This window comes from Balaenoptera borealis, assembly GCF_965194805.1.
Source record: "Balaenoptera borealis genome assembly, chromosome: 4".
Taxonomy (NCBI): Eukaryota; Metazoa; Chordata; class Mammalia; order Artiodactyla; family Balaenopteridae; genus Balaenoptera; species Balaenoptera borealis.
This window is the reverse complement of record NC_138861.1, coordinates 59,087,478-59,112,059: the sequence shown is the minus strand read 5'-3', so window position 1 is coordinate 59,112,059 and position 24,582 is coordinate 59,087,478. Positions and strand designations below refer to the sequence as shown.

At 37.4% G+C, this 24,582-nt stretch overlaps 1 protein-coding gene across 3 annotated transcripts in view; it reads right to left on the bottom strand.

The window, feature by feature from the left end:
* Positions 1-3,161: 3,161 nt before the first annotated feature.
* CDKL2 (cyclin dependent kinase like 2) overlaps positions 3,162-24,582 on the bottom strand; it is a 36,996-nt gene continuing 15,575 nt past the window's right edge. For 2 of the 3 annotated variants that reach the window (XM_082390220.1, XM_082390219.1), the window contains exons 5-14: positions 24,021-24,133; positions 22,394-22,533; positions 20,410-20,498; positions 18,090-18,225; positions 16,762-17,060; positions 16,068-16,161; positions 12,142-12,265; positions 11,806-11,912; positions 6,297-6,383; positions 3,162-5,296 (exon numbers count right to left, since the gene is read on the bottom strand). In XM_082390220.1, the coding sequence (XP_082246346.1) occupies positions 6,318-6,383; positions 11,806-11,912; positions 12,142-12,265; positions 16,068-16,161; positions 16,762-17,060; positions 18,090-18,225; positions 20,410-20,498; positions 22,394-22,533; positions 24,021-24,133 (1,168 nt within the window). In that variant the 3' untranslated portion in view covers positions 3,162-5,296; positions 6,297-6,317. The remainder of the gene's footprint in view (positions 5,297-6,296; positions 6,384-11,805; positions 11,913-12,141; positions 12,266-16,067; positions 16,162-16,761; positions 17,061-18,089; positions 18,226-20,409; positions 20,499-22,393; positions 22,534-24,020; positions 24,134-24,582) is intronic. The other variant, XM_082390221.1, reaches the window with a different exon arrangement.

Here is a 24,582-nt window from a genome sequence, read left to right as displayed (position 1 = left end):
AAGCACCTGCTTTCCTTTTGGAAGTCTGGAATTGGGGATTATCTTAGGCAAAGAGTACCTACATGAGCAGCCCCCAGGAAAACTTGGACACTGAATCTTTCATGAGCTTCCCTGGTAGGCAGCATTTCCTATGTGTTGTCACAATTCCATGCTACAGGAATTAAGTACTGCACTAAGAGAGGACTCTTGGAAGCTTACACCTGATTACCTTCAGACTTGGATTCCTCAAACTTCATTTCACCATACTTCTAAGAACTGTCACATCTCCCTTTTGGAGATTTGCTCAGGAGAAACAATGGTACCCATGCTCCCACATCCCTCACCTTCCTCCCAGCTGTACTTCTGGTCATAGAATTATGCCTGATGCAAAGCAGCAGCTGGAAGAGATGGAGTTGGGAGAAGGAAATGTCGGACCAGTACAAGGAAACCTCAGAAGCAGAAGCCAGATACAATCTGTCACCTAAGAACCGCATGGGGGTCCATAGCACCAGGAACAGCAGTTCAAGAGGAAATGCTGAGAACGTAGCACATTCAACAATTTCACAAGTATTTTTCAAGTTTCAGGAACTGTATGTCAGAAAATGTAGGCACTGGAGAACCAATGAAGAAAAGACCAGTTCCTGCCCTCAAGGAAGTTAGAGACTAGTAAAACGTTCCAAAAGTCATAATCCAGGGACATTCATACCGCAACATCTTAAAGTATAAGTGCTTCAGTCTCAGTCTCATTCATTCACTATTTATCTTAGGCACATAAAGAAGTTTATAGACTAGCATATTTAACATCATAACCCATCGAGTGTGCAGCTTTCAAAGCCCCATACACTGTTGCGAGGGAAACACAGATGATTAGATGAAGGAATTCACAGCCTACAGGGACGCACATGTATGTAACACAAACACAGAGAAGTGGGCAACATGGCAGGACCGTGGCAATTAAAGTAGGTGACTATGAAATTAATGGAGCCTCCAAGTTCCAAACTGGAACTTAAGTGTGTCAGTGTGGGCACCTTAAAAGCTTCTGTCCCAGGGCCTGGATTCTGTTAGCACCTTCCTCAGATGTGAGAGTAGGAGACCCAACCACCTGGGGAGAACCAAACAGACCTGGGCTCAATTCTCAAGCCTGTCAGTTTATTACGTATGGGACCTGGGCCAAGTTACTGAGCTTCTCTATTTACAAAGTGGGCAGTAATACCTTCCTCACCCTGTTGTAGTGAGAATTATATTTAACTGGTTGTAAAACATAGACGATACAATGAGCTTTCCATACATTATTTTTCTCCCTTTAAATGCCATGGCAGGAGCATGGGAAAAGGAGATGAGAACAGGAAGAAGGGCAAAACACAAGAAGGGAAAATGAACTTGATAGGGAGGTAGGGAATAATAGTAGTACAGGCAACAGTGGCCAATTGAGCTATTTGTGCCTTAAATAAACTTTCCCTCTCTGTGGCAGCTCAAAAGCAGGCAAGGAACATTGTCCCACTGAAAGGGAAAATTTTATTTAATCATATCCTCCCACGTCAACCCTGAAAAGTCATTTAATCTATCTTAGATATGTCTCCATTCATTAATTTATTCATTCGATATCATAAAGCACTTTAGACAGTGCTACTCATCATGTGGTTCAGAGACCAGTGTCCAAGTGAAGGAGCTGGCACCAGAAAGTAAATCAACTACATCACCAAGCCCACTATTTAGTCAACATTTTTTCATAGCAAGATTTCCTCCCTGAATGAAACAACGTGTTGATTTACATTGTAGAACGAGGAGCACCTTATCTCATTCTGGACTAGCTACTTTGAGTAGCACTGTCTCAGAGTACCCAGTCACTTACTAAATAGACAGTCTTTGAACTAACCTTAGCTGAGGAGTCCCCGACAGATTTGTGTCAGATAATAAATTTCCCAAATCCTTGTGGTAGAGCTTGTGCAGTTAAAAAATAACATCACATATGACTCAGAAAATCTGGCCTCATGCTTTTTAAAAGAGAAGTGTTTTATCAAACAAAGATAATGAAGCATACAGGCTGTGCAGAATGCTAACCACAAATACTAGAGGTGAGCACCTCGTGGAGATGGGTGTCAGTTGCAGACTTGCCAGCAAAGCGTACTCAGCACAGAATTTAATTAGAAATGAAGGGTACTGGTGCCTATAAAAGAGGTAGACTTTATAATGGTACAAAGTGCTGCCAGGCTATACAGCTGAAGGGAATGACCTCTGAAATCCTGAGGATTTTAAAAAAAATGTTTTGGGGCTTCCCTGGTGGCGCAGTGGTTGAGAATCCGCCTGCTAATGCAGGGGACACGGGTTCAAGCCCTGGTCTGGGAAGATCCCACATGCCGAGGAGCAGCTGGGCCCGTGAGCCACAACTACTGAGCCTGCGCGTCTGGAGCCTGTGCTCCGCAACAAGAGAGGCCGCGTTAGTGAGAGGCCCGCACACCGCGATGAAGAGTGGCCCCTGCTTGCCGCAACTAGAGAAAGCCCTCGCACAGAAACGAAGACCCAACACAGCCATAAATAAATAAATAAATAAAATTTTTAAAAAAGCAATGTGAGAACATAATTTTTCATTCACATAGAGGAGTGTTAAGGACCCATTTCTAATTCTAAAACAACACAAAACAATAGAGAAAAATCCATTTAGTCCAATTCTCTAGGACTAGCCTTAAAACCTTACAAGCAGTGATGCTGGTGTTTCTAATTCCTGCCAGTGGTTCGGTTATATAGAGGAGCATTTAGAAAACAAGTGAAGCACATTTTTCCGTCTAGTCTGACTCATAATTTAGTACAGATCCAGCCTTATATTGTAGCGCAACTAAAATAAAGGAACCAATAATGAGAGAGTCACATAAGAAAACACATCTTCTGTGTCCCCATTTCTATAGGAAGTCAGCTATTATAAACAAGCAAGGATTCTCAATCAGGAGAACCAGGTTCTAAGCGTAAGTCTGTCACAACTTTTACCAGGTCATCTTTACAAGACATGCTACTTTAGGACCAGGTTGCTTGTATCACTGGCTGTACAAGAAAATTAACTTGCCACCCCTATACACAAAATTTCAAAAAGAGAATTAACAGATTATTTCAAACTTATTTGTTAAAACTGTACAATGTTGTATACATTATTCATGGCCTCTTAAATAAATTCAAGTAAAAACCATGTATGGAGCTCAGTAAGATATAATATTTATTAATTTTAAAACATACATACACACAGCAAGCCCACTTCCCCCCACCAGTACATACACATATTTTCTATTTGTAAGTGGCTTAATCATATCCTTGTAGGTGAGACAAAATAAAGTAATCTTAAACTGAAAAAAGGGATTCTTTTGGTTCAGTGTCTATGGCCCCAATTTGCAAAATCTTCTTTTTCAAGTTCTGCCAAGGTTCTAACCAGATATGATCCTCAAGTCTCAGGTTGGACTTATAGTGAAGAACTTTTAGTTCTTTAATTCTGAAGTTCACAAAATGTTTTAACAAACAAAAAATACCAAAAGCAAATGAGAAGGTAATTGATCTTGGACCCTCAGACACTGGGGTGATATTTTCACACTGACCTTTAAATAAAAATAACATTGAAATAAGCTAGAGAAACACTTGGCTTTTAAGTATTATCTGCTTTCCATGCTAGAGTCTGTTGACAATATTTTTCAGAGTAAAAACAAAATAACAATACTTTCATGTGAAGCCTACAAATACTTATACACTAGTTTCGTTCAGCATGTTAGCCACACCAATCTAGTCAAACACCTGGTCAGAGTGTAAAGATAGAGCTTCAAAACCAAGACCAAATTTCAGTTGAACCACCTATAGACTCTACATTGGAGCCCCTTATTTTGCCTCCTCTGGAATGTCCTACTCTTTTGAAAGCCCAAGTGTCTAAGGTCAGAATTTCAATATTAAGCTCCTTAGAGTAATAGAGAAAAGTGCTAGTTAAATGTTTGGGCTAAGTTCTAGCCAATGCCTTTTAGAAAAAACAACATATTGCTCATTGGTTAAGGCAAAAAAAAAAGTCCACACAAGTTCTGGTCCCCTTAACAACCATCCTCTAAGATAATGAATGCAGAGCACGACTTACAACCCAGAAACCAAAACCTGCAGTCCAATTGGTTTCACTCTCCCACCTAAAAGTTGTGGACCAGTGCATTAGAAAAGATGCGTGGGCTGTAGGTAAATGATTTTGCACCTTGTGAAAAGCTTTGGGGAAGGCCTTGGAGGACCCAAGGAGACAGGAACGTCTCTAGGCTCTGTCTGATATCACCTTCAAACTATCAGTGGGACAAGAGTGAAGTCCTAACAGTGGATATTCCCTCCCCAAAACTTCTCCAGCTGGGGAGTTCCATAGCAACTGGCCCAGAAAAGAGTAATCAGCCCTAGTCAATTGGTAACCCAGCTTCCATCCCCAAATTTTGTATGTCTACCTCTTTTTTTTTAATGAGAAGCACAGTATGCAGCTCCAAGGTAAACGTACAAAATTCTCCTTCACCACTCTTGTTCCAATCATGTTCCTACACACAAGAACATTAGCACCAGAATCTTATAAAACAGAGGACTATCCAACGCCAGAGTCATACTAGGTCATTAGAAATAAAAGGTTTCTTTGCGACATTTGCTTTAGTGTGGTTCTTAGAAGATCAGCAGAGAGGCCAGATTCCCACAACAACACTGATCAAACATCAACAATAATCACCGGAACCAAAGATATACATCTATCCATAGAGAGCAGTTACATTTCTCCTTAAAGCCTAGAAACAAGCAAGATTTTTAAATGTGTTTTACAGTTAAGTTAGGGTAAAGGAAACATTTTCTCCTACTGATCCTAGGTTTTTTTCATTTTCTTCAACTGATCCTAGTTTTTATCACCTACCACCACCAAACCACTCCCAAATAAATGTACACATTTATACAAATAACACACAAGATTCAATGCATAAATAACATGACCTTTTAAATGCTTCTCTCTTTCTCCCTTTTTTTTTCCACTCACTTTAAATACACGATCTACTAATATTAAATACACATTCATGTAACAAGAACCCTGTCACTATTCTTTCATTGGATACATCTTGAAATAGCATCAGTGGACTTGAAAAGTGATGGGATAACAGTTGGGAAGGGACAGTTGTTCAATCTTCCTTTGAAACACATGGATGTCTTTGTCTTTTCTTCTGCTGCAAGGCCTTTCTCAGAAAATGTAGGCAGTTCAGAAGTCAAGGCTCAAAACCACAAATCTCTGCTTCTAGGATATCAGCACTTTTGTTGCACAAGGATGTCATCTCAAGTGCCAGGGCAGCATCTAAAAGCAAACGGGGATATATGCCACCAAATAGTTTACATATATTCTTTCTAGAAATTGATTTCTACCTCACTTGCTTTCTCATATTGTATATATTGACAGTATTGGTAGGTATTACATGGTCTAAGAAAACCTTAGATCATATGTATCAAAAACAAGATTTTAAAGACAGTCTTCAGGATAATTATCCACCAAAACTATCACGTGTAGCACAACATCTCCTTTTGTGTAAATAATGACTAATTTTGACAAAATAGATACAAGTTTTATAGAGCTTGCAGTTTATACAGTACGTATAGCAAAACATTGCAATGACTTCTACTAGGCCCTTGGAAGGGACCTGTAAAAATGAGAAACTAAAACTTAAGATTTGTGCACATCACAGTAAATTCACATTTGATGTCACAGACATTCAAAATGCTTTGTGGAGGTTAACAGGTTAATTCCAGCAACACAGTTATAAGAATGCAGGATTTTATTTTTGAATGACTTGTGTGAACTCACATAGCAAATTATCACCCCAAAAGGTCTGATTTTTTTCTCTTTTTTTTTTTGGTTTTAGTTTTTTAGTACTAAAAAGTTATACTTAAAAGGAAGGCAATCACTTGGTATGGTGCTGATCCCTCTTTATTAGGAAAAAGATTACCAAGCAATCATTTACTCTTTCTTGCTTTACAAACCCAAAGGGCAAATGACTGACACGGGAGATAAGTATATATCCTTCTGGAGCACTTGTCACCCTAAGTTCACATTACTGTATCCAATAAAATACAGGAGATTAGTTTAAAAGCAAGAGATGCAAGCACTACGAAAAGGGATTTCATCCCAGAGACAAAAGCTACTCCTGTTTTTTTAAGTAGTACAACTCTTTGTCTATCAAGAGTTCTCATAGAGTCAATCATTGGAGAATGTTTCAGCTGTAGAATTTGTTGCTTCAGCAAGCTACAAAATATTTCCCATGAAAGGTCACACAGCTTCAAGGGTAAGAAATCAGACCTACCCAGCTCAGAACCAAAATGAGTCAGTGCTGGTGTTCCACTTGAGGCAAATTGGCCTCTGAATCATCTGACAGGGGAGATCCTGATACCTACAAGTTAATAATTGAGCATTATAGAGTCTCAGTAATTGTAAAAGTCCTACTTCCTCAAAATCCCAATTCTTCTTGTTCAAATACCAGATGGATTAGAACTTGAGAACTATTCATAGCTCAAGTTGCTTACACAGAAGAAGATGAAGTAAGGGCTTCATCTTATTCTCTGACCTCTTTGTTGATACATATGTTAAAAGATACTTCTGATGTGCCAGGGCAATGTAAACCCACTACAACCCATGTCTACCTATCACCAAAATAAATGAATAAACAAAACAAAACAAAACCCTTTAGAAAAAATAGAAAAACAACTGAGGATTAAGGACAAAAGGCAAAACTTGGAGATGTATCCCTTCACAAGGGGGTAGGTTTCCAATTTTGTTTGTTTTTCACTTCTGTGACTTTGCCCAAAGGGCAAGCCCTAGTCTCAGAGTCGTAAAGAAGTGCAAGAAGCTAAAAGTCTGAAAGGAATCCCATCTTTATAGTCAGAGAAACCAGAAAAAGGGGTCCCTGCAGGGCAAATAGTATGGGGGGGGGGGGGACTCCGGAGGGAAGAGAACTAGAGAAGGGGACCCTCTAATTCTATGTATAAACCCACAGAAGTCTCAGTCCAGTTCCTGAGGTATGCATGCATGGGATAGCTCCAAACAGCATAGCAATTCTCTAAATTCAATTTAGAGAAGTGAATGAGATTTGAATCACTTGTACAAGCCTCCAATTAAGCCCTGAACTACACAAGTGTAGCACAGATGCAAACTAGGATGACAAAGACTTAGAGAACTGAGATTTAAACCACCTTTCACAGAAGGTAAGGCAGAATTTACAGTGTAAACAAAACTTGGGTGACTGCTTACTAAATAAAAATTTCAACATTCTCCTGAAGATTATAACAAGACCCAGAGACTATACAATACAACGTTTACAATATCCGAGATGCAATTCAAAATTACGGGACATAAAAAGATCCTGGAAAGTGTGATTCATTCTCAAGGGAAAAGGCAGTCAAAAGGCAATAATAATAAAGGCAATCCTGAGGTGGCCCAGATGCTGGAAATTTATACATACTTGAAATGAATGAAGGGACAGGAATTCTTAGTAGAGAAATAGAATTTCTAAAAAGGAACTAAGTGGATATTTTAGAACAAACACACATACACAAAAAAATACATTACCTGAAATTTTAAAATTAATAGCAGAATGGAAATGACAAAGTAGTCAAAGAACTTGAGGACAGATCAATAGAAATTACTCAGTCTGAAAAATAGAGAGAAAAAAGATTGAAGAAAGTGGACAGTCTCAGGAACCTGTGAGAAAATACCTACCAAAAGGTCTAACATATATGTCATTCATTAGAACTTCAGAAGTTAGAAGAGAAAGAAATTAGGCAGGAAAAAATGTTTGAAGAAATAGTGACCAAAAACTTCCCAAATTTGGTAATAGAGATAAATTTACAGATTCAAGAAGCTTAGCAAACTCCAAAAGGATCCACTCAGAGAAAACTATGCCTAGACATATCATATTCAAACTAATGAACACAAAAGGTAAAGATTAGATCTTGAAAGCAGCTAGAGAAAAATGAAACATTACTTACAGGGTAACAATTCAAATACCTGAGAATTTCCCACCAGGAACTGTAGAGATCAGAAGACAGAGAAATAATACCTTTATAGTCCTGAGAGAAAAAGAAATTTTTTAAACCTACCAACTCAAATTCTATATCCAGTGAAAATATATTTCAGGAAAGAAGGCAAAATAATGTCATTCCCAAATGAAAGAAAGCTAAAAGAGTTTGCCACCATCAGACCTGCTCTGCAAGAAACACTAAAGGAGGTCCTTCAGACTGAAGGAAAATAATACCAGAAAATAAAGCTGTAATCTTTAAGAACGAAGAACAACAGAAACAGTAAGTAGCTAGGTAAACATAGAAAACTACTTTCTTCTCATAAAATACTTATGACTATTGAAAGCAAAAAGTATAACATAGTATAGTGAGGTTTTCAATGTATGTGAACAAAATACAAATGCAAACTGTAACATAAAGTTCAGGTGGGAGGAACGGAAATACATTTGCAAGGTTTCTACATTTTATAAGTGGTACAATATTTACTCTAAGTAGACTATGAAAGATTAGTTATGTATACTGTAATCCCTAGAGAAGTCACTAAAACATAATGCAAAGAGGTATCTCCAAAAAGCCAATACTAAAAATATTCAAATACAAAAGAAGCCTGGAAAGGGAAAACAGAGGAACAAAAAACAACTAATAAAAAGATAGAGCTAGATACAAACATATCAATAATCACATTAATGTTAATGGCCTAAATATTTAGCGGTAAGCAGGATTCTAAAGATATTCCACTAAGATTCCTGTCCCTGGCTAGTCAATCAAACTAATTTAGCTGTTGCTGTGAAGGGACTTTGCACACACAATTAATGCTACTAATCAGCTGACCCTAAGATACGGAGATTATCCTGGTGGGCCCAAGAAATCACATGTGCCCTTAAAATGGGAAGAATGTCAGAAAGATGAGGCAGAAGGGGACGTAAGAGAGAGTCAAGGAGTAAGAAAGGTTCAACCACTGTTGCTGGCTTTGAGGATCATGGAATTAGGCCAGGAGCCAAGGAATGTGAGTGGCCTCAAGAAGCTGAGAATGAGAACAACTCCCAGGCGCCAGCCAGCAGGGAAAGAGGGAGCTCAGTCCCACAACCACATGGAACTAGATGCTGACAACAACTTGAATGAGCCTGGAAACGGATACCCGCCCCCCCCCCACCCCCGAGCCTCCAGAAGGAAATGCAGCCCTGCTGACATCTTGGTTTCAGCCCACGAGGCTCTTAAGGAGAGCAGCTGTGCCTGGACTTCTGACCTATGGAACCTATAATAAATGGAGATTGTTTTAAGTTGGTAGTAATTTGTTAGCAGAAATAGAAAACAAACAGACATTCCAATTAAAAGAATCAGAATTGAGAGAATAGCTACCAAGGGAAGACCCTAATTTATATGCTGTTGGCAAAAGAAAACACTTTAAATATAAACCCAGATAGGTTGAAAGTAAATGAAAGTAGAAAGATATACTATGGAAACAAATAAGTGGAAGTAGGTTGGAGTTACTACTTTAATCTCAGAGAAAATAGACTTCAAGGCACAGAGCACCATGAGAGAAAGAGACATTTCATAATGATAAAAGGGACAATGTATCAGGAAGACAAAGCAAGTATAAATGTGTATGTATCTAATAAGACAGATTTAAAATACACGAAGCAAAAATAGACAGATGTAAGAGAAAAACAGACAATTCCACAATCATAGTAAAAGATTTTGACGGCACTCTTTCAGGAACTGATGGAACTAAACAAAAAAATCATCAAGGATATAGAATGTCTTAACAACACTATCAGCCTTAATTGGATTTCACATTTATAGAATACTATATCCAACAAGTAAAGAATATACATTATTTTCAAGAGAACAAGGTTCATTCACCAAGACAGACCACGTGCTGGGCCATAAAACACATCTCAGTGAATCTAAAAAAATCAAAATCATACAGAGTATATTCTCTGACCATATGGAACTAAATTACAAATTAATAATAAAATATCTAAGGAACGCCCAAATATCTAACTATTAAACAATGCATTTCTAAATAATTACTGGGTTAAAGAAGAAATTACAAGGAAAAATGTTTTAATGTTTGAATGGAATGATAATGAAAATACAACATATCAAAATTTGTGGGATGAAGAAGACAGTGCTTAGAGGAAAAAATCTGAAGCTATGTCTGTAAGTACATAAGACGTGTAAGCATGTAGGGGGTGAGGGAGTGGAGACAGATTCCATGGATTAAGTAATATTTTACTTACAAGATCTATCTTACAGATTGTTCCAGAGGTACATAATAGAGTTTTATAAATGTGAAAATGTTTGTGTTAGGTACAGAAACAAAATGTAGTTCAGTGCATAGATGAATACCATAAAGTAAGACTGCAAGGCAGGTCACAGCCTCTGCCAGCGGGCCTTTTGCTTTCAGTCTCCTGTTCTCTTTCCACTCAGATTTTCCACACATAAGCTCGTGTTACGTTGGTGTTAATTTGTGTTTTTCACTACACCTACTTTCTTCTTTATTTTAAATGCAAATGGAAATTTAACAAATAAACTGAGAGTAAAAGCGCAGAACCAGTTTATAAATATAAAAGGATTAGTTCCGAACAAGAAATAAAAATATTGAAGAAGTGGGAAGGCAGCCAAAGCCTTTCTTCCATTGCATGAAACTAGATTGAGCTATGTCAACCCTGAAAAGCGATTTGAATAATAGTGTGCTCACAGAGAGCAAGTGGAAAATTCTGCAGCTTTAAAATCCATATTTAACTTGAGAAGTATACAGGAATTTCCTGAGACTCTGTAGTCCCTAAATGTAAAATCTGTGGCAGTGATTCATCTTCACACAACAGGAATTTGTTTAGCTTTGATGATGTTGACCCCGAAATTGCTGGCAAGAGATAAGGCAAAAGCAGCAGCAGTCTGTAAATGTTGTTTTCGGAATCACTGGGTAACTGCCTCTGCAATTTGTTATCCTCAACAATATCATTCCCCTTGTTTGCAGAGCTCTACAAAATAATTTAAAGAGTAACAGTAGGAAAAAGCATCGGCATAGAGAAGGAGGCTACACACAGGGGCTGTCTATGAAATGGAAATACTTAAACCATGAGGATGGAGAATTCCAAAACAAAAGTTGCCTAGCGTCAAGCAAAGGTGAAAATCTGTTTGAAGAAGGAAAGGGAAAGTTCAATGATTCATATCCCAAGTTTGTAGTTAGTTATGGATGGCTCAGGAGATTAGAAAGTTTGCCAGTTTTCTTAGTGATATGACTGTTGTTGACATAAAAATAGCAGAAACATAAATATTCTGAAGAGATAAGAGGAATTATAGCAAAAGACTATATGGAATAGAAAATCTTCAGCATGGATGGAATGGATTGCCCCCGGGGAAAAGTGTCAAATGGAGAATACATTTTAAGAGAATAAAAACTATTCCAGAGTTTCACTCTTTGAAAGGTAATAACTTTGGTATTAATGCAGTGAAATATCATAAACTACCATAAAGCCTATAGTTATATTAAAGCAATAGCTGGGCTACACACACACACACACACACACACACACACACACACACACACACACACAATTTTTTAATCTATAAAAAATTGATCACTGTAAGCTGGGAATTGTTTATGTAAATATATATGTAATAAGGGTACTTAATGCAATGAACCATAAAACAAAATTTAACAAGCAAAATTTTATAGATCCCACTAATAAACCTGCCCAATTCTTAAGAGCAAACTCTCCATAGGACACTTTAAAAGGAAATATGAGAGAGACCCAAGTTCCATGCGTCCTACAGAGAGTATTTCTATACCTGATGTAATGCAGTATTGAAGGTGTGCAAGTCAATAGCGACCAGAGAAGGAATTCGAGATTCTGAAAGATTTTTGTTCTCCTTCTTTATTAGCCTGGAATTTCGAGCTAGATAAAAATAACCATAAACACAGTGAGAAAATCAGATGTTTTTGTTAGTTCTTCACATTCAGTATCTGTCCCTTGGTATGTACTTATTGTACATAAGTCTATACATTTTCACATACTTAAATATGTAAAGTTACTATACATTTTTAATATTCTATTAGTTTATTTAACATACATTTTAAATAATGTAAACAAAAGGGCTGAAAAAGTAAAAGCGTTACAAACATACCGATGCCTTCCAAGGCTTTTAGTTCAGGCAGATGATTATAGTTTAGTTCAGGCAAACGGACATCTCTCTTTGAGTATTCCCTTCTTTTCTTATTTGCCTGAAGTAGACTCTTTTCACTAGCAACCTAATATCATCAGAACGGTTAACACAAATGAATTAGCTTCCAGGTAAGCTTGCCCCCTTTCATAACTACTATGTTCATATCCTAAAATCTATAGAATTGAAAAGCTGGAATAATACAAAATTTGAAGAACACTAATAACATACAAAACAATTTCATCCAGTTATTTCAAACCTCTTCCTCTTTAAATCTATTAAAATTGCTAACAAGCAGATTGGTTGGTTGCTATGAGTTTCTCCTACTCCCTCCACCAACCTTCAGTGTAAGTCCTGGCAAGCAGTACAAGGTTAAAAGATGGGCATCAGTGTCCTGGTCTTTCAGGCCAGCAAGGTCAGGTCTTATGACACTTGCTGGGCCCTTCAGCATAGTTGCTGTTGCCACGTGAATTTTGAATAGTTCATCTTGTCATGTATATCACATCTCCTAGCACATTTTTCGCTTTCCCAATAATAGTCCTGTTACTCATTTTTTTACATCTGTCCTTGTCTTGCTCCTTACTGTCAGCAAATATTATTTTCCTAGAAATAGTTTATTAAGTATAAAATTATAACTTCAATTATATTCCTAATCTTTCTAAGCACTATTACTTCATATTTGATAAAGTCTGGAAAAATAATAAAGAGAAGAACAGCACAGTAGCACTTCAACTCTGCACCTTTATGAATTTGACATTTTCCCGATCTGTTTCATTTGAGAATCACAGAAACTCTACATTCTTTTCCACATTTTCAAAACAGATGATACACAGAGAGATTATATGATTTACTAAAAGGAAAGAAACCACATATAGATAATGAAATCCTATGTATGTCCATGTATATCCACATATATGTATGTATACTGAAATATACACACAAAGAGTATAATGACAGTGTTAAGCCACTGAGATTCCAGATACCTCGAGTTTAATATTCTGTGAATTATACTACTCTGCCTCCCAGAAAGTCTTCAAAAGTCCTGTAGTGAGCTTTTGAGTGTCTTTCTTTTGGCTGTTTCTATTTGCTCCTTTTTTTTTTTTTTAATAAATTTATTTATTTATTTATTTTTGGCTGCATTGGGTCTTCGTTGCTGCACACGGGCTTTCTTTAGTTGCAGAGAGCGGGGGCTACTCTTCATTGCAGTGCGTGGGCTTCCCATTGCGGTGGCTTCTCTTGTTGTGGAGCACGGGCTCTAGGCACGTGGGCTTCAGCAGTTGTGGCACATGGGCTCAGTAGTTGTGGCTCACGGGCTGTAGAGCACAGGCTCAGTAGTGTGGCACACGTGCTTAGTTACTCCGCGGCATGTGGGATCTTCCCGGACCAGGGTTCGAACCCGTGTCCCCTGCATTGGCAGGCGGATTCTCAACCACTGTGCCACCAGGGAAGCCCCCTCTATTTGCTCTTTTAATAGAATGAGTGCTAAGGTTCAAGGTTCAAATCAGCTGTAAAATAAGATAATTAGTTTAAAAAAACTATCTGTAAGTATAAAACAATAAAATAAAATAATGAGTCCAAACTACTAGATTTATATACTCAAAAAGTAACACATGGACTTCCCTGGTGGTGCAGTTGTTAAGAATCTGGCTGCCAATGCAGGGGACACGGGTTCGAGCCCTGGTCCGGGAAGATCCCACATGCTGCAGAGCAACAAAGCCTGTGCGCCACAGCTACTGATCCTGCGCTCTAGAGCCCGCAAGCCACAACTACTGAGTCCGTGCTCCACAACTACTGAAGCCCGCGCGCCTAGAGCCCGTGCTCTGCAACAAGAGAAGCCACCGCGATGAGAAGCCCACGCACAGCAATGAAGACCCAACGAGGCTTAAAAAAATAAATAAATAAATTTACCAAAAAGAAAAAAAAAAAGTGACACATAAAATACATAAGAGATGATTATAATAACACATGTATTCACATCTCAGAATCAGGGCATAAAGCATGGGAGAAGGCTATTGATGTTCAACCTAGAAGTTGAAGAACGTTTAGCCTTAGTTCTTCCTCTGTTAATTTTCATTAAGAAAAGACTCCAGTGGGTCTTCTCCCCACTAATCTTTACCTCCTTTCTTGATTGCCTATTCCAAAGAAGGATAAACAGAAATGAGATCTAAAATGATCAGCCAGCATTGATTATGCAATGCCTGAAAGAAGGCTAATATCAACTCCAGCAAAATGGTATTGAGCCAGCTACTTTAAAAAGCCTTGCCGATCAAAATAATCTTCCAAAGCAGACCAGGAATGTAAAACACAAAAATATCCACAAATAAATGAGTAGGGTATATCAAAAAGGAAAGTATTATGGGTACAGAAATTATAGGCTAAGAATAGTTAAAAGAAAAACAATTGCAATCATGAGAGATATGAAAAGAAGGCTATATTTTTCAGCTCTGAGGATAATGGGAGAGGTAGAGAAGGGAAACTTGTGAGAAAAATACTCTTTTGGGAATACATCCATACCTCCCCTTCCCTGGCAGAGAAATCTATTCACCACATTTCTTAAGCAGCTTCAATGCGTTAGACACTGTTCTAGGTGTGGGGCAGAGCAGTGAGGAAAACAAACCAAGCACAAATCCTTCCTTGGAAGTTTACATTCGGGGTGGTGGGCAGGGGGAAGGAGAGACAGACAATATATAAATAAGAGAATAGAGGATGCCGGGTAAGGCAACGGAAAAAAAAAAATTAAGCAAGGGGAGGGGAGAGAATAATAGGAGACAAAATGAGTTAAAATATTTGGGAAGACCTCACAATAAGGTTTCATGTAAGCCAAGGAGGAGAAAAAGCAAATTCTTTGGATTATCTGGGGAAAGAATGTTCTAAAACAGAGGAAATAGCAAGTACAAAAACCCATATGTGGGAGCATGTCTTGCCATGTTCCAGGAAGAACAAGGAAATCAATGTGGTTGGAATGGAGTGATCAAAACTGAGAGTAGCCAGGGGTGGGATAGAGGGATGAGGGAGTGAGTCACTCAGGGACTAATACGCCCTAAAAGCACTTTGGTCTTTACTCAGAGATGAGAAGCCAATGGAGGGTTTTGAGTGGAAGAACGACGAAGATTCAACTTAACTTTAAAAAGAAGTATTCTGGCAGCTGTGTTCAGCATAATAATGCTCCTCTGAACCTTCAGAAGACCTCTGAATCTTGACATGCTTCTACTACTGCAATCTGACACTGTTTTAATTTGTTGATTCTCTACTAAACCATGAGATTCCTGAAGAGAAAGACTGACTTATTCTTCTTCAGTGACTTAAACATAATAGATAATCAATATTTATTAAATGAATAAATAGAATATTTCCACCAGAAACCTGGTGTGGGTGAGACAAGACAACTTATCTTCTCATCTACTCTAAAAAAGAACTGATCACCAAGCATTAGGTTAAGAAACTTTACCATTACTGAAAAAATTAAAACAGATGTCATTTTAATAATAACATCGTTTTTTTATTGAAGTATAGTTGATTTACAATGTTGGGTTAATTTCTGCTGTACAGCAAAGTGATTCAGTTATACATATATATGTATCTTTTTTATATTCTTTTCCATTATCTCAGGATATTGAATATAGTTCCCTGTGCTACACAGTAGGATCTTGTTGTTTATCCATTCTATATAATAATAACATCTTATATTTAAATTTCCAGACTTCTGAAACTTAAACTTGTCTTTCACATTTATGATTTTGACACGCTGGGATGATATATCCATAATTAAGTTTCCACTTTATGATACGTCTCCCAATAAAACTCTCAGTTCTTCACTATTATATTCACTATTAATGAAAGTCTAGGAATGACTAATGTTTGCTCTTCTGCCTCTGAAATAGTTCACTTACCGATGTGGTCACATTAATATTATAAACTCCTGATGGAGAATGTTTATTTGTTTTAACAAATGGAATACAATACTTCTTGGTTTTCTCATCCACTCTGTAACAAAAGCAATAAAAAAATTTGCGTTAGACCCAGCAGTAATTATTTTTTTCAAGCACAAAATCAAAAGACCCAATACCAAGTGACATGCAGTTTAATCAGAATTTAATGCCTATTCTTAAATATACGATGCTCATAGATCTGGTGAAACATTCTGTCCTTTACCACTACCCTCATGCCTCCCACCCAGCCTTCAATGCCAATAAATTACCTTCCTTTCCGCGAAATTCCCAACAGGAGCTTCTTCGTACAATTAAATGCCCACAGCCATGCCATGTGGCAGCAGATGCTCAAAACCAATTATCTCTTTTATAATGACAAACCCCTTTTGTGTTATTAGACTAAATAGCTATAGATTGTCTTCACCTTAAACAATACACACCTATTTTCTTAGGACTCAGGTAAATTTTTTGATCAAATGCTAATAATTTTTATCACATTGGCCAAGAAGTCTTTTGAAACAGTAACCTGACAAGAATGAAAAGGATTCAGAAACCTGAGAGTAATAATACATGTGGCTGAGTTGATAAATATTTGCAATTTGTAAAGATGTCCTTTCCCTAAACAACATTTTGTTCTTATTTTCCTAATTCATACCTGTAACTCTGAACTCTGGAGATAGTTCCCATTCCAGAATTAATAGTGGGAGCCACTGCAGAAAGGTTGTACGTAAGTGGAGGAATTGCCATGCCTGGATTTCTTGTGTGGCCCATGCTGCCATTGCTGCAATCTCGGAGGCTTGTTGAAGGCACTGTTTTGATGTGGCTCATCCCATTGTCATTGAGACAGCTGGCATTTGAAGCTCGACTGACTTTTTCAACTTTTTCTCCATCCATTTTTGATCCTTTTATTTTAAATGCTTTAGAATCCTTAATTTTGGGATCAGCATTTGTATCCTGTTACAAAAATGTTAATAACATTAATAATCTGAGGAGAATGAAAAATCACCTTTTCCTATAAAGTACTTATCAACGAAAGCAGAATTCCAGAGATATCACCTTTTTTAAAAAAATGTTTTGGCTGTGCCGTGCAGCATGTGGGATCTTAGTTCCCTGACCAGAGATCAAACCAGGGTCCCCTGCATTGGAAGTCTTAACCACTGGACTGCCAGGGAAGTCCGAGATATCATCTTCTTGTGCTCCAGTTTTTCTTATTCTACCTATGGAACTATAATTAAACCTGGGATTCTCAGTCAGACATCTATTTCAAATGAAAATGAGACTCACACTAGCTCTGAGATATATATATATATATATATATATATATATATATATATATCAGATTTAATGATATATACACATATCACATTTATATTTCAGTGGAAAACAATGGAAGAGGACTCAAGCATGCTCGCTTTTGTTCTCATATATTTAGAGTCAGGGAACACAGAATTGAGGACTCTTTCTTCTTTGGGTTCACTTGAGAAAATGGGAGTGGGTTGGTGGTAGACTTGAATTATCTTACCAAGAATAGATTCTGGAGAAATTACCAAGAAAAGTAAACTTCAAATAAATTGAGTACCCAAATCTCAATTTTTAAATGCTTTACTTTATATAAAATTCTAAAAATTATATTTTTCTCTCCTATCATTTAAGGCAAAAAAATGGTGTGTGCATGTGTTTGTGTCCATGTGTTTGCATGTGGGTGTGCACACGTGTGTCTAAATGCTCTTGGATGAGGGTGATTTCCTGACAAGCCCTATTGCACAGACTGGCATACAGTAGGCACTCAGTACATGATACGCTAAGATTTTTTTTAAACAGGTAATGTCTACAGAAAAGATACATTTTTACAAATAAGCTAAAAGTTAACTTGTTAGCCACTCAGGAAACTTTTAAGATCTTCATTATTCCCTGCCCCCCACCCCCCAATTTAAGGATATATTAAATTTAAAATTTAATACACATTAAAACATGGAAATTTACCTGTACCACAAGTGTTTTTCTCTCTTCACCCAAGGAATCATCTTTTTCCTTTTCCTTCTTTCTGTTTTGGGGTTTTTTAGATAAAGAAATGTTTCTGGCATCTTTCTGTACTTTTAACTGCAGTTCCTGAGAAAACCTACATAAAAATACATTTGTCAATAAAATAAGATTGTATGAGACAGATAAATCAAGAAAAAAAATGGTTTTCAAGATATTTATTTTTTAAAATTGAGTATTAAACTCAACTGTGTTATTCAAAACAAGAAATGAGGTAGTCTGCAGAACTGGGAATCCCTGAGAACATTTCAGGAGGTTCACGAGGTCAAAGCTCTTATCTTATTACGAAGGCGACTTCTTTTTCACCATGTTGACATTTGCACTGATGGTATAAAAAGCAACGGGGGGTAAAATTGCAGGTGCCTTACCAAGAATTGAAGCAGTGGCACCAAACTTTACTAGCAGTTATTGTATCCTTCCTAGCCACACATTCTCAGGTTAAAAGGTGGGGGGCAGTTTTGTTTAAGAATGTCCCTGATGGAGCAGTAAAAAATATATATATTTATTTAATTAAATCTAACCCCCTGAACATATCTTTTTCCACATTCTGTGTGACAAAATAGGAATACGCATAAAGTACCTCTGCTACAAATCAAAGTGCAATGGTTGGGCTTCCCTGGTGGCGCAGTGGTTGAGAGTCTGCCTGCCAATGCAGGGGACACGGGTTCGAGCCCTGTTCTGGGAGGATCCCACATGCCGCGGAGCAGCTGGGTCCGTGAGCCACGATTACTGAGCCTGCGCGTCTGGAGCCTGTGCTCCGCAACAAGAGAGGCCGCGATAGTGAGAGGCCCGCGCACCGCGATGAAGAGTGGCCCCCACTTGCCACAACTAGAGAAAGCCCTCGCACAGAAACGACGACCCAACACAGCCAAAAATAAATAAATAAATAAATAAAAATTAAAAAAAAAAATCATTTGTTTATAAAAAAAAAAAAAAAAAAAAAAAAAGTGCAATGGTTGTCTGAAGAAAAGCACTTGTGTAACTGGTTGAGATACAAGCTAAACTAGCCACTTTTTTCATGGGACAACATTATTACCTGAAAGACTGATAGAAAAAAAAATTATTATTATTATTCAGACTTGGGGTATTCAGTAGATATTTTCTTTTTAAAACATGAACAAAGGAGATTGTTACTTCAAGGAAAACAACTGATAATATTTGCATCAATGATAAAATTCAAATTTTTATGCAAAATTAGAATCCTGTTCAACTTGTCTCCACTACCATGAACTTAGCAGATTCCTAATACTAAAGACTTCTCTGATGAGAGAGAATACGACTTTTTGATATTGTATAATGAAATGTCAACATTTTAAAGCTCTGCATAACTTAGCAAAACAATATTTTCCAAATGACTAATGCATCATGCTACAGAAGCATGCATGGCTAAAAGGTCAATTCAAAGTGCAAGTTAGATAAGTGGATTTTAATGTAATGGGATAAGAAGTTCATTGATATGGTTTCAGATTCCACAATGCAAGCAACGTTAAAGAAACTACCACTGTCAGTTTTGGTATAGAATCAAAGAAGAATACCCACAGTAATCTAAAAGGGCTATTAAAATACTCTTCCATTTTCCAACTACATATTTGTGTGAGGCCAGAGTTTCTCCATTTATTTCAACCAAAACAACATATCACAACTAATCGAATGCAGAAGCAAATATGAGAACCCAGCTATCTTTTATGCAGCTAGATAGTAAATAGATTTGCAAAAATATAAAGCAATGTCATTGCCACTCATCTCACTACTTTCTGTTTTGTCAGCTGCACTGATGCCAGCAGCTGGAACAGCACAGGAGACCATGCCAGCCACTCTGGCACCTACAGGTTTGGCACATCAAGGTCTCCAGCACATCAGCAGCGTCAGCAGTGTCATAGGACTGGGTGTGGTATGAGTTCAGCAGCAACAGGAGATGGCACCTTTGCAAATGCATCAGCACCCAAGATGATGGCATCACACAGCTGGTAGCAACACAGAAATCAGTGACCTGAGTGGTAGATGTCACCGGGGGAGACAGAAAGAAAGCATGAAGGGACTGCTTCGTGAAAACCAAGAGCCCTAATTTACTGAATGCAGGGGACCACTCTTAGGAATGCATTATTGCTAAGGGTGGATGGAGGTAGGGTGGTAAATATTTGAGCTCCTGTAATAGTAGGTGGGTAGAGTAATAAGAGAAATACTGTTTGTTACTGTTATGTACTGTTATGGGGGCCTTACTTTAACTCTAGGTTGATATGACCTAGAAAACACAGTACTGTACCTCTCAGCAAATCCATCCATATGAAAGAAATCATGGTGCAGGAGCTCAGCACAGAAGGGCCTTTTGTCTGGGTCAATATGTAAGCATTTCTGGGAAACCAAGAAATACATACAGTTCATACCAAAGAAAAACTGCCTACGTTTACATTTCTAAATATAGAAAATTCCTTTTCACAGTCAATGAATTTTAAACATCTATAATAAATGATAAAGAATAAAGCACAAATCTAGACAATGACTACCAATGATTGCTAATATCACAAAAAGAAAGAACACCAGACATTCAGTGTCTCTGGACAGAAATATACAAACCTCTTATGAAGTAGTCTTGCCAAAAAATCAACCTGACTCTGATCAAGCTCTAGCTCTGCTGTGAGTTTATACAAAATACAGGACACAAAGGAACATATTAAACTACACTATGTGGAATATTCTAAGGGACAAACAACCTATTTTCTTTAACAGATAAATGGCAAGGTTTAAACAAAAAACAAAGAGATGAAGAAGAGCTTGTAAATTAAGAATCTTAAAAGACATATCAACCGATTGCGAACTCTAGTCTTCATGTGGATCCTAATTCAAACTATAAAAAGAAATTATGAGAAAATTAATGAAATTTTGAGCACTTATTAGACATTTTATGATATTAAAGAATTTTTGTGAGTGTTTAAAATTTAAAGTACTTACAGAATGGAAGGGAAAGAACCTACTCTGTGCTTATTACTGTGCTAGATACTTGACATAGATGATTTTATTTTATCTATGTTCTTTCATTTTATTATAGATTTTATTATATCTTGTTCTGATTCATTGGAACCACTCAGCCAGTTAGAATAGAAGGGACTCAATAAGTAGCTTTAAATGAATAAGAAAATTCTACAAATAATTAAGCCATTTATAAGTGAAATAATATAATATCTGGAATTTGCTTCAAAATACTCCCCCCCAAAAAAAGTTGCTGAGTGTGTGGACAGGATAGACGAAATATTTTCCAAATATTGTTAATTGTTGTAGCTAATGACTAGCTCGTGAGGGTTCATTACACCACTGCTTTTTCTACTTTCTTTTCTACGTTTGAAATTTCCTATAATAAAATGTTTAAAAAGTTATATGATTCTACCATAAGGGACATGAGTTGGACAATATTGTTTTACCTTTATTCCCTTTAAATCTCTTCACAGACAGATCATAAAGCTTGTCTCAATGAAAAATATTTGTATCTGTTAGACTATGTAGAAAAGTGACAATGTATTATTCTAAGAACTTGTTATAATTAGTTATAAGCTTACTAAGCTTTTTTTTAATGAGTTATTCGAAGAAGTAAAAAAGCAAAAAATATCTTGGGTAAATGTTATGTGACCCTGCTCTTTTAGAGATACTTAGTTTATCAACACTTTAGGACAATCTTAACTAATAAGAAATTTTTGAGCTAATAATTCCAAAAGGTCCACTTTTAGAGACAATTTGATCCAGTGAGAATCTCCCTAATATCTTCCTCAATCAAATACAAGGCAAAGGTGATGATCATTTAAAAATTAGCTTCAGTGAATCTAGTGGTTAAGCAAAAGCCCCTTTTTAACAATACACTACAGGCCATGAGCCTATGCCTTAGACTTTAATATTTTCCTGCTTCTCTACCCTTCTTTTTATTTTCTTACCCTATTTTTCTTCCCTTTTCCACTTACGCAAGGCTTGCATTTTAAATGTTAAACATTAAAAACATCTCATTATGAGAATGTTTTCACACTTAAGACTTGCCAGATAATATGAAATGGTTTCTTAAAACAAGCAAAATTTTCAGGTCTGTATCTCTGAAGTCCCTCCATCCTCACGCCCACCAAATAAAACTCTTAATGGACAAAAATTTAAATCATCGGAGGAAACTGTTGTCCTGAAAGATCAACTGGACAAGCAAAAAAGAAGAAAAAATCAAATCTCCATAACGTAAATTCCCTGTCAGAAAGCGCAAAGAAAAGGTAGATTACCTTTGCTAAATCTATCACAACTTCAGGGAGCCTGGGATAGCGTCTTTCAAGAGGAACCGTTTCTTTGATTTCGGGCAACCTTACTCCAGCAAACACAGGGTTTTTATAAAACAGCTCCTGATGTCTTGGAATGAGATTACCTGGCAGTGAGAATGGCACACATCTCTGTCATTACGCATCATGGGACAGGTGGTGTGGAGTAGAGATGAGGGTAACACAGCTGGTAGAGCGGGGACTCTCTCCGCATGCAAAACCAACGAACACAACAGTGCTCTTATTGTGGTGGCGCCTGGCAGTCTTTAGGTGGCTTTGACATAAGTCAACGCGAAAGAAATTAACATTCTTATCTCAACATACTCATTCAGAAAAGTTCACACGCTACTATACATAGAACTGAAGACGCAAGGGAGCATAGGAAAAGCACAGGTAAAGAACATTGTATAATTTCTTAGATATAAGTACCAGCACTGCATTTCTAACTACAAAGCATAAAGTGCTGACCAAAGATGAAAATATTAATAGTCATATGGTGAGAATCTAATCTAGATAAATAAGTTCCACCCTTTGAGAATTTAATTTTTGCCCAGTGTATCTGTATCTAAGGGCTGATTTGATCACTTTTATCTTTTCTCTCAACTTTAATACCTAACCTAATATAAAATATATATGAAAATTCTGCAATAAGAAACCATTGTATTGTTTACTGAACTTCTAACTTGGAAACTAAAATCTAAGAGTTAAATAACCCTCAAGGGGGCTTCCCTGGTGGCGCAGTGGTTGAGAGTCTGCCTGCCAATGCAGGGGACACGGGTTCGAGCCCTGGTCTGGGAAGACCCCACATGCCGCGGAGCAACTAGGCCCGTGAGCCACAGCTACTGAGCCTGCGCGTCTGGAGCCTGTGCTCCGCAACAAGAGAGGCCGCGATAGTGAGAGGCCCGCGCACCGCGATGAAGAGTGGCCCCCGCTTGCCGCAACTAGAGAAAGCCCTCGCACAGAAACAAAGACCCAATACAGCCAATAAATAAATAAATAAATAAATAAATAACCCTCAAGTAATTACCCATTATTTCCATTTTACAAACTCCATCACCCAACAGAAAGTTGATATTTCAACAAATGTAAGATGACTTTGATAGTCTAGCTTTGAAATTCTGTCCAAAGCACTAGCAACAAAAGTCAGAACTGCAGCAAGATTAAATTACTTTGGAAGTCCCTGTGTCTCTCAGTTTGAAGATGAGAATGAGGGTAATAGTCATATAACACCAAATGCTTGCTGACCCAAAGATAATATGATCATTTGTATTCTCTCTACATGTGATTTATTGAATGCAAAAGTGCAGAGAGAATGTACAATGTTTGCTCTTTCCTTTAGGGGGGGATTTGGCAGGAGGGCAGGTGAGAGCATGATTAGAACCATATGTCAGATAGACAAAAGCCAGACTGAGAATGACTGAATGAATGAATATATATAAAGAGAGAGATAGATGAGGTTTTCCTACTTGCTCTCTACAACCATTCAAAACACGTGTCATCTTTAATGTACCAACAGCTTGTAAAATAAATATACACCAACAAAAACACGGGGAAAAAAATCACTAAAATTTAAAATGCAGGTGTATAATCTTACCCAAACACACCATAATATGATATAGCTGATCGATATCAGAATCTCCAGGAAAAAGGGGTTCCCCCATGAGCATTTCAGTTACCAGACAGCCAATGGCCCACACATCAACAGCCCTGAAAGAAAAGCAATGTGGTGTAAAACCTGGCATCCTAATATGTTTACTATGACTGAATCTGTTCTGCATATTACTATTTGGTATTCTTGGTACTGAAAAAAGTAGTAGTAAGCCTTAAATTACTCCACAAAATACATTTCCCTATAAACTTAAAGTACTAACTTCCAATTTTACATAAATCAAATTTCCAGAAACTTCAATCATGTGACATGAGGGAAAAGACCTCCGAAGAGTCAAAACAGTTGTTAAGTATACTTTATTCTGAAAATAAGCCTTTTGGGTTTCCATTCAGTGGCTATTCATTTTTTGTTCACACATGATTTTGACAAGGTTCATCAGTCTATCCCACTATACGCTGAAAACAGCATACCAGAAGGAGATGGATGTTGCGAACACAAACAACATGGAGAACTGAAAGCTAATAGGGAGAAATAGAGAAACTGTCTT